General features: G+C 36.4%; 1 protein-coding gene across 1 annotated transcript in view; it reads right to left on the reverse strand.

Annotated features, from left to right (window-relative positions):
* The window catches only part of LOC134546288 (elongation factor G, mitochondrial), an 86,245-nt gene extending 75,220 nt beyond the window's left edge, over positions 1–11,025 (reverse strand). The window contains exons 1-3 of the mRNA XM_063389006.1: positions 10,803–11,025; positions 2,220–2,378; positions 716–848 (exon numbers count right to left, since the gene is read on the reverse strand). Coding sequence (XP_063245076.1) covers positions 716–848; positions 2,220–2,378; positions 10,803–10,874 — 364 coding nt within the window. The 5' untranslated portion in view covers positions 10,875–11,025. The remainder of the gene's footprint in view (positions 1–715; positions 849–2,219; positions 2,379–10,802) is intronic.
* Positions 11,026–11,634: the final 609 nt, after the last annotated feature.

An 11,634-nucleotide genomic window follows, 5' to 3' on the forward strand; every position in this document is an offset into this window, starting at 1 on the left:
CCACCCTAAAAAAATCGGAATATGAGCGGTTCAATGGATGCCCAACTACAGAAGTTACCATACCACAGAATGCCGGATTAAAAACCTTTTACTGTAGGTACTTTCTGAGCAGTTGACAACAGCCTAAGAAAGGGAAAAAAAATTTGAATTGTAATTTTGCTGATGATTAGAGACAAGATTTTATTTTTTTAATTTTAGTCCAATTTAGTTTTTGAAACAGAAAATTTTGGTGCTATTGTTTGAATTTATAGAAGCTGCTTCATAATACTTACTCCACCAATAGTGATAAAATTTATATGCTGTATTTAAATGATCAAATAATTTTTATTAAATGATCTAAAATATATATATTCAGAATAATAAAAATAAATTAGTGAGCATTGTGGTTCAAAAGTGATTCAGTAAGAGATGCACAATAAAACAAATTAAATTAATTTTTCTGATCCATGCAATAATTTTGCATAATTTTTGTGCAGAAATAACATTCCTTGAATTTCAAATGTTAAAAGATTACTTTTTTTTATGATTTCAATAAAGTGTTAGTTAAGTACTTCTTAATTCCATGATATAACTTGCATTCCAATGCTATAAAGTGTATTAACTGGCATTCCAGTGTTATCCTGTGTTTTGACATGCTTTTCGGTGTTATTTCAGTTTTATGCAAGTCACCACATAATATTGTCCCTAATGATGAGTCTTCATCATCAGTGCTCACCTGGTGTGTCAATGATATTTATGTTGTGGTTTTTCCACAACGTGTATGTGGCTGCTGACTGTATGGTGATGCCTCGCTGTCGCTCCAGTTCCATGGAATCCATCGTAGCACCAACATTGTCTTTACCTTTCACCTTAAACAAGCGTGCAAACAAAACTACAGGTTTTCACCATTTTCTGAAGGCCGTTTTGTCCATAATTACCTTTGGAACAAATATCTACCTAACACAAGCATAGTTTCCATTTGAAATATATTGCCTTAAAATTTTATTTTATTTCAAACTCCATTTTCTTTCACGAGTTCATAATAAGACAGTAAAAGACAACTTTTTTTAGTTAAATATTGAGACACAAAATATGAAAAATTAATTTAAAAACATGTTTTATAAATAAAATCTAATCACGTGCCTCAAAATTCACCAATTTTCGGTACTGCGCAAAGAATTTAACAGGTACCTATTTTCTGGAGACTTTTTGTGATATTAAAAATGGTTTTCTACCACTTGATAGTGGTGAATGCGATTAATTAAAGGGGTCCTTAGACACGCCTTAAAGGCCATGTTGCCCCTGGCTGCTATGATACCAACAAACCTCAAGTCTTTATAATAATTAACAGCATAACTCAAAAGCAACCAAATTATATTTAAAAAATTAATAAATTGGAATCACCACAATAGCTAACGGATCTAGTTAAAACTAGTTTTATTAAAAAAATTTTTTAATAAAGAACAGAATATACCTATATTAAAAATTATTATTGCAACTCCCGATAGTGTTAATAACGATAAAATTATGTAGTTCCAAACTTACTTTTTAAAACACAAGCAAATTAATATTTAAATTGTAAATTGCCTATGTATATTTTATAGACAGCTTAAATCTTTTTCTAAATTAGCTTATAAAAAAACTACTAAACTACAAATACGTAAGGGAATGCATTCTTGGCGAAATAATTTCGAGACTGCAGGCACACAAATCACAGCCATACAGTACGGAAGCAAACACGGTCCTGAACGGCCAGGTGAAATAGGGCAAATGGCTTCTCTTGCAAGGAAGAAACCACTGGAGCAGGCACACCTTATTTCAGTCTAATGAAAGTTCACAATTTTTCACGAAAAATACATACTCCTACAAATATGACGATAGTACGACACTATAATACTCCATCAATAAGATGTTGAAGGTGATGATGATGGTATGAGCCTACTGGAGGGTGCTTTGGATTTCCAGCCATCACTGATCACTGCAGGAGGTTTACATAGCTAGATGATACTGCAATGGTTCCCCACTGCCTTTTGCAGTGTGGAGGTGAAGGGACAACACAAACACCCAGCCTTGAACACTGCAACCCAGCTGGTAATCAACCCAGGACCCTCGGCCCAAAAGCTGGACATCAATACACACAAAACACTTTAAATTAACTGGCCTATCGTCACACCCACATTAATATAACATTTTTTTTAAATAAAACTTTTATATTAACTACAAATGCACAAAGTACTTACTTCATGCATTTCTTCGATCCTTCCTGTGTAAAACAGAATTCGCTCTGTCAGTGTGGTTTTCCCAGAATCTATGTGAGCAGATATTCCGATATTCCGAATAAGTTCGAGATCTTTATGGTCCGCAAACTTAGACTGGGATGACATAAACGCAGCATTTTCCTATATGAAAAAACAAATAAAAACTTTTAGCTAGTTTGATACAGAAAACATAACACAGAGTGAATAAAACCTGATTAAAATGGTTTCAAAAACAGTTTTAGCTAAAAAAAAAAAAAAAAAAAAAAAACTTATTAGCTAAAACAAATATTTTTTTAGTTACTGGAAGGCCACTTTAACATAATCTCCACATGTCACTGCAGAATAAATGACGGACTCTAGTTGCAGAACACACAATTTGTTGAGATACAGCCAACTTTGCTCTCCAACATCAGGGTGACGAGCTGATAATTTTGAATGACCCAACACTAGTGAATACTGTGCCAAGACACCCATTTAAGTACATTGATTTTCAAGTCATCTGTTATGAATGTCATGTCATGCACTGATAATATAAGTGTGTGTGTGCACACACCTTTAAGAAGATAATTCTCAAGACAAGTGCTGTTTCCTTCCTTTCCTTCAGTGTCCCCACCTTCTTAACACCCCTCATAAAGACCCAGGTATCAATCTAGCGCTATCGGACGGTACCCTTCAAGTCCCATCTCTTCCTCAATATTACCAATAAGCAGAGCTCCGTTTTCAAGCAGTTAGTGCTCTGGACAGACAATCTTTAGCCACCGACCTTCCTTTACCAGTTCCCCGAAACATCATAATATTTTACTGATTCAAGCTTATTTATTATCAGTTTTAAAACAGCACATAATGCAACTAAAAATGTACTAATGTTCTTCAAAGATATATGCTGTTTCTTTTTTATTATATAAATTTAAATAAGTTTTATACAGCTGTTATAACTACCATAATAAAACATGAATAATACAGTGCAACCTCGATTTAACGAAACTGAAGGGAATTAGAAAATATTTGTTATACCAAGTAATTTGTTACAATGAGGTTTGTTATATTAAGGTTAGGTTGGACTACGGTTTATTTTAACGGGGTACAATTTTTTATTTCAAAAGAGTTTACACAATTTTCTGTCAAAATATAAATCACAATCAATAAACAGTATTTGCATATAAACATAGAAAATCAACAATGTGGTTATGGTAGCTTAGTTGTCATTTTGTTTCACTTGATTAAAGAAAAAGTTACAAATTGTGGTCTGCTTACCAACGGTGTTAGTTATCATATCCAAAGCACAATCCAATTTAGTGATGGATTTGACTACACCGTCACTTAAACCACCTTTTTTTAAAAATACACATTTTATTACATCTAGAGCGTTACCAGCATCTTTTAGGTATACATATTGTAAAATCACGTTGGTTAATTTTACTCTCTTCTTCCTCACCTTCTTCCGCTTCTTCATTAGCAACTGGCAATACAGATGTAAACATTTCATCAGTGAGTTCTCCACAGACTGCTAAATCATCATCAAAGGTAACAAACTCTTCAAACTCAGTCTCTTGAAGGTTGAATTCTTCTTGAGCTCTTGGCCAGGTCTTAGAAAGTTCTGCAAGTGGCAAGTCATCCTTCTCATCATCCTTCTCATCACATGGAACTTCATATTCACTCTTTTTGAAGCAGATTGTGATGGTTTTTTCACTGACTTGATTCCAAGCCTTAGCAATCATTCACATACAAACTGACTTGGCTCGGCGAGCATTTTCGCCAGTGTATGGGCTGGTCTGGCCTCTGTCAGACAGATCATGCTCGGCTCACCGCCGGATGGCAATTCCCTCCGAGTCGAGCCCCGGACCGAGCATATCCACCAATGGGTGGCAGGTCCCTACATGCTCGCCCCAAGCCCACAGTGAGTGTGCTGTCTGTTGTCGTATCAACATATCTTTTATTGACAAAGTTTTTTGGGAGGTGTTCATAAATTTACATCACACTCTTTGACCAGTGCGGGATATACGGAGTAAGTAATATGTCAATAGGCATATCAAACAAGAGTGCCACGAACAGCTAGTGAAAAAAGCCAGAGAAAAGTGAATGAACAATACATGTGAATGTACATTTATCCATCAAATAACTATGCAGTCTGTTGGCTCTGAGATTTCCGGCTCTCTCAGCATTGACATGTCACTTTAACGATTTCGTTCCACAAGCCACCTTTTAGACGAAACTCTTTGTTTCTTTTTTAGTGGCTCTTCATCCAAACAAAATAATCCGCCAAACAAAGCAATGCTACTTGCAGCCATTGTGCAAGTACAACACAGACTGTCTTTATAGAGAAAGAAACGAGCATGCTTGTGTAGTGTGTGGTAGCAGCCATGCGCCGAGCGTGCTCGCCTAGCCAAAGCGACGAGCATGCTCAGCGAGCTTATCCGCTAGTGTATGGGGCACTTAAGTAGCACAAATGTGTCACTCATCACTAGCAATAACCATCACACATGACTGTGTGATGGCTGAAACCATGGGGGAAGGAAGATACCTAAAAGGTAAACTGGACATGTTGGAACATTGGTCAATGAAGAGTGGTATGGAGTTAAATGTAAACCAAACAAAAGTGGTTAACAGGGTGTCTACCAGATCTAGTAAATGAAATTCCCTGATTTTTCCAGGTTTTCCAGGTCTAAAACTGAACTTTTCCAGGTTTTCTGTAACACAATTACGACATTCCACGAAACTGAAAAAACTGCATAACAGTACATTGATGGGTTTCAAAGTATTTCAACTCACTTAAAATAGTAAAAATAATACCTTCTTCCAGACGTGGCCAAAGTGACTCGATTGACATGCTGCTACAAATATTTCACACACTTCCTTTTGCAAAAACATAAGTAAAAGGAAGCTCCCATCAATTTCGCAGTGACTCAACTTTTGCGTCTATTGCACTTGCTTCAGAACGAGCCAAATCCAACACTCGAACCTTCTTCAACTGCAATGCCTTGATCTCCTCTTCAACTCTTCTTTTTCTGCTTTCTTCTTGTCTGTAGCTTCCTTTTCTTTTTGTTTTGTTTGCAGGGCTTCCTTAGGCCTACAACTAGCATTTCTTACATACTCTAACATGGACTTGGTGATATCAACATGCTCTACACCTCCAGAACGTTGAACAAAGTCGTACATCTGTCTTTGTGCGATCAGTATTTCTTCCTGCAAGTTTTCAGTCAGCAAATTAGAATTTACTGAAAATCCTCTTTCCAATGATGCATTTCCATTGGAAAGTACCAACATCATCCTCACAAACTTTAGAAGGCCTGTTTTGGCAGCTACTGTATGTGCCTTAAGAATGAGCATCCACAAGTGATCAAGGCGCCAGTCTTCTCGAGAAAAAGACGAGAACAGTGCTTCAGAATCTTGCGAGGAACATACCAACTGATATGATCACTCAATGTTATCAGCTTCTTGTCCTTATAGCCACTTGTTTTGAAGACAACATTCTAAACTGTAATTCACACGCTGTTTCCTCACACCCGAATTTAAAGCCACAGACGGACATAAGCAGGAAATTCCCTTGTTAAGTTTGTACTTCAGGGGACTTTTGTCTTGAAGTTTTTTTACCATAACCTTTAGACAAGTCCTAACATAATTTTTCATTAACAGGACAGACTTTACTGGTAATTTCTCTTTCTTGATGGCATGGCGTACTGCATAACCCAACTTGATATTGTTAGCAGTCAATAGATTTTCCTGGTTATCTACATCCAATCGAGATACATTGTGTTTCTCCCTAAAGCTCTTCAGTACCTCTGGTTTCAAAAACTTTCCTGCCAAAGCTAATAAAATGTCTACCAGTGAATCATAGAGAAAAGGTGCCATGGGTGCTTCACTTTGGAACATTGTGAGAAACAATTATAGCTCTGATGCCAAAGAGTAGAAGAATGTCAATTTTACTTTCTTCAAGAGCACTTTTCACTACACTGAAAGACAGATGAAATAGAAACTTCACTAACAAATTTCTTTAGGTGGGGTAACATTTTCATGGCACACTCAGCAACTGCAGTATTCCATCTGATTGCACAAAATTTCTTGGAAAAAAGCTCTGATCCAGTTATTCTAATGTAATCTGCCCTCCTTGCAGGTAGGTACATGCATAAACAAATAGTAACTGTGCCTCAAAAAACTAACAACGTCCAATTGTATAGCAGAAATTCCAGTTTTGAAAGCACCATGGACCGTATGAAGCCCACAGCTACCAATTTTGTAACAACGATGGCGAATCTTCACCAAAAGTGTCTGTGATATGTATTTTCAAAGCTAACAAAAATGCCCAGTTTACGTTGAAGGCATCCATTGATGCACCTGTCGGTATAATCCTAACGTGGGAAGCACATGCTGCAGCACGTCACGTCAGCAGGATAACAGACCAGCTTGAACCAGTTTGTATCACATGATTTAACGCCACTTACGAATCCGATGGTAAATAAAAGAAAATGGACGTGGGAACTGTTCGTTATTTTCCATTCAAAAATAAAAAATGGAGCGCGATTCACTTGATGCTACGTCAATGCAAGCAGATCAATAAACAAAAAACATATTGCCAACTACAACCTACCAAACAAAAATTCCCTGATTTTTCCCTGATTATTCCCTGATTAGAATATTCCCTGATTTTTCCAGGTTTTCCAGGGTCAGTAGACACCCTGGGTTAAGTTTACGAGAAGGAAGGCATTAAGAGAAATTATTGTTGGAAGAGGCAAGAAATACGGGCAGTACATGAGCATAAGTACCTTGTGGTAACACTGCAGAGCAACGTATGATTGGGGAAAGAAGGAAAGGAGGGCGCTGAGGCTGCTAGACATAACATTGAAAGGAACAGAAAGGATGGTAAATGAAAAGGCGTACTTCACGTTGGTCAGACCAACAAATAAGTATGTTGCCAGTGTAGGAACCATACTTGGTAATGGAGGTAAAGAGCAAAAGTGGAAGATACAAAAGGGTGTGGAAAACAGAAAGAACTAGTTTTTGGAGAGGAAAGTGTGGAAGTGGAACAGACTTGAGGGGAAGGTATTTAAAGAGAGAGAAGTGAAGAAACTATTGAATAAGCTGATTAAGTGTAAGAGAATAAGTATGGAGTACTCCATGGCAACAGGTGGAAATATAATTGAAAGTTAAAGAAGATAACTCCTGTCTTACCTATAAACTCTTTAGTGTGAAATGACAGGTGATCTTCGCGTCGGTAGATGACATTCGGAAATACGTGTAGCATAGCAATGCACTATTAAATAGCTCAATCACTGCACAAATTGACACTGCCTTCACTGGTGTCCCCTAATAATGTCCTAATTTTCCCTGAATCTGTTTGACATTAAACATATAGAGTCCTAAATACATCACACACTTTTAAAAGACAGAATGTGTACAACATCACAGCAAATTTTCATTTGTATATAGAGTATAGACGATGGCATTCCAGGTTGGACAGGTCAATGATGGGAGTACGCGGCAGTGGTTCCATACCTAGTGACGGAAATAAGGGAGCTGGAGAAAGTGCAGCGAGATGGGTCATGAATATGGGAAGAAGGAAAGGGCAAGAAGCCGATTTACATCGGCCATCTGAGATGATTACAAAGTTGGGGTGGGAAATGTTACACAAGAGAAAGATTGGGATAAAATTAATACAGTGCTGTTTTTCCGTGAAGTAATAATAAAATTCCGAAAATACCTTTTTTCAAATACTGAAGACGTTCTAGAATTTACCCTTACATCTTTATATTCCTAATAGTTTCTGAGAAATTACAGTTTATAGCTTACATTACAATAACAGTAATTGATGCAGCTATTTCTTTAACTGCTTGAATGTTATAAATATTAGGTAATTGGCCTGTGCAGTAATGTGGCCGCCACCATTATGTTTTAGCATAGCAACTTCATTCTGTGGCTCTCAATATATAAGTACATGTATATTTAGGATTTGGATTTGGTGAAGCAGTGAATGTAGGCCTAAATAGAAATTTGAAAGAAAAAAACTGTAACTCCCTAGTGTGCAGCCAAACCCAAGCATCAACATTTGACAGGGATTTTTTTTTAGCAGTATGGAGGCACGAAGAGTCGACTTGTTATTTGTAATAGCATATAACAGAATTTAAAAACAGAATTAAATGTCATGTTTGATACACATTATGACAATTCATTTTATGTGAGTTTGGATGCACAGTAGGGACTGACATTTTGTTTTTGGTTTATTTGCCTTCCATCATGTTACAAAATACAAATACAAAAAAATATATAGACATTTATATTTGAAAAACCACAGGATACCGAACACAATTTAAGCACGACATTGCGTCAGCCGCTTGACTGCATAGACTATTTAAAGTGACGGTAAATATGTAGTGTACGGATTAGCGTCACAAAAAATTTTAAAAATCTGAAATAACTTTTATTATATGCTCTTTTACGTCCTCTTTTCATTACAGCCTGCGGAGATAAGAAATTCCAATTACTTTTGGAGATATCACCGTTCTTATTTTGCAATACAAGACCTATGTAATCATTCGACTGTAGCCATTTTATATTTTGCAGTGTGCACGTGAATGCCTAAATAACAGAAATTTTCCATTAGGTAAGGTTAGCTACATTATAAATACTTCCAAATAAACGGAAATTAAAAATAATATCAATTAATTTTACTTGTATAGTTTTAAGTATTTATAATGTAACTGACCTGACCTAACAAATCGGGACAAAGGTAGATTATGTCAGGTCAGCTACATATACTTTGAAACTGAACGGACATTAAAAATAATAAAATTAATTTTAATGGTTGTTTAGTTTTTAAGTATTTATAATGTAGCTGACCTGACCTAACATACCGGGACAAAGGAAGAACAGTAGGAACACACGTAATTTTCACAAGAGTCTAGCGACAGCAATGCTACCGTCCTGCAACTGCCGATCCTCTCCGAAGTTGGCCGATCGGGAGCGCCTACCCCCTGGATGTTTGATTTCCAAGTATCTTTAATGTAACTATCCTAACCAAATCAAACGTCCACAAAGTTTTAAAGTATTTATAATGTAGCTAACCTAACCTAATTGACCATTTGTTATCATGTCCTTATCTGAAAATTACAATTTAATTAATAAATTTACTTTTATTTTCATTCATTATTCAAATATATTTATTACTTTTGAAATTATACGTGCTCGTATTTATTTTTACAAGTACAAAAAAAATTCACATCTGCCGGGATTCGAACCGGCAACCTTACGATTAGATGACAGCGCCGCTAAGCGCTCAGCCACGAGGCCATATTGACTAATAGAAGTTTCAGATGACATATGATCGTGCCGCCGGCCCCGGAACGAGCGTGAGCGGTGTGGCAGCCGGCCCCGGAACGAGCCAGTTGCCAGTTGCCAGTTGCCAGTTGCAGGAAGGTGGCATTGCTGTCGCTAGACTCTTCTTAATTTTCTTTTTACATTAGTAGTCGTTCGGGTGGGAGACCTAAGATGCACATAAAGTTCTACCATTCCCGATTACACCCGAACAATTCACCTTCAGCCAACTTCGGGATTTGTTTTATTTTTGCGCAGGAAAATAAATTCAAATATTAAAAGTGGTCAGTTAGGTTAGCTACATTAAAACACTTTAAAACACTATGGACGGTATGTTAGGTAAGTATAGCTACATTAAAATAAACAGAGAAATATAAATATTAATAAAGAAACCCGAGGTTGACCGAAGGTGAATTGTTCGGGTGTAATCGGGAATGGCAGAACTTAATGTGCATCTTAGGTTTCCCCGTTCCGTATGTCGCAAAAAAAAAAATCACACTTGTAAACAAGAATGAACGCCGCACGAGTTCACAAGATGAAAATTAAAAAATTCAATATCTCCTAAAGTATTTGGAATTTCTTATCTCTGCCGGGTTTAATGAAAAGAGGAAGTTAAAGAGCACAGAATAAAAGTATTTTCGGAATTTAAAATTTTTTTTTAACAATTATCGCCCAAATATGAAAATTAAAAAATTTTATATCTCCTTAAGTATTTGGAATTTCTTATCTCCGCATGCTGTAATGAAAAGAGGACGTAAAATAGCATATAATGAAAGTTATTTCAGATTTTTAAAAAAAATTTTGACGCTAATCCGTACACTACATATTTACCAAAAAAAATATTTTCATAATTTTATTATTACCACGCGGAAAAAGCCGCGAGGTAATAATATTACCGGTGGGTACAGAGGGAGATCAATGAAAGCTCCAGAGGGAGATGAGGCTAAAGGAAAACGGGAGTCACTCAGTCACTCATTCTTAGTGAAGACAGGGATGGAGTGGAATGGGCTGAAGGAGAAATATTGAACACCAGAGATGCAAAGGACCTAAAGGGAAAGCTCAAGGGCGGAGAGCGCAAAAAGGGGAGGGCTCTTCGCCACTGGGTGCAAGTCCAATTGCAAGAGGAAATTTAAAAAAAAAATAGAAACGCCCAAATACCTTTTTTCGAGAAGCTAACCAATCATATACCAGCAATTTTTCCCTATAATATTCATTGAAAACCTAAACTCAAAAAAAAAAAAAAACCTTCGGTGTACTCACGTCTGAAGGTAGAACTCGAAGGGATGCAAAACGACGAAGGAAAGAATTTTTCGTAATAGTAAATATACGCATTTCTGTCTTGAAATAAAATTAATGTTAATAAAATGTACTAAACAATTTTCTTACGACACGTTACTTTTCTTGTTTAGTCTACAATTTTCTCGGAAGAATTTTATATCCCAACAAACAACAAAGATAAAGCTAATACCAAATATTGTAGAAGGACAATATAGGAATGTCGCAAAAAAAACGGGCGACACGTTTTGCAGCGCATTCTATTGGCATGTCCTGCTCTTACAGCGGAAGGGCATTTGGAACAATGTTATATTAGCGATGTTTAAAAGTTTTCTTAGTAGTTGTAATTTATTATGGCTAGAAAAATTTTTTCAATGTTTGGTTGCAACAATTATGATGTTGCTAACTGTTCGAAGTCGTTTTTTTTAGATTTCCGAAAGACGAAACACTGTAAATAACTCACTCCACTACTTCATAACCATGATAACCTTTGTAAGGTTTAAAAATTTTCACTTATTGATAGGAATACCAAATATTTTTACACTGTAAGATTAGTTACTGAATAATCTTCTTAATATTTCTCAAGGTGCAAACAGTAGGTGTTGAAATGCAAGCGAAATGACTTCGATGTTGTGATCAGAAAGATTGGACCTGTCATTTTAAATCAATACGCATTTGCTCTGACCATTTCAAGAAAGAGAATTTGCGTAACTCTAACCTGCCATCACAAAGGTAAGAACAAATATATGTTAATTTTTAAATTGACGTCCCTCGGCCTATGGTCCCTAATTTCCTGTGGTGAACTGTTCTGATTTGC

The sequence above is a fragment of the Bacillus rossius genome, chromosome 1 (assembly GCF_032445375.1).
Source record: "Bacillus rossius redtenbacheri isolate Brsri chromosome 1, Brsri_v3, whole genome shotgun sequence".
Classification (NCBI taxonomy): Eukaryota; Metazoa; Arthropoda; class Insecta; order Phasmatodea; family Bacillidae; genus Bacillus; species Bacillus rossius.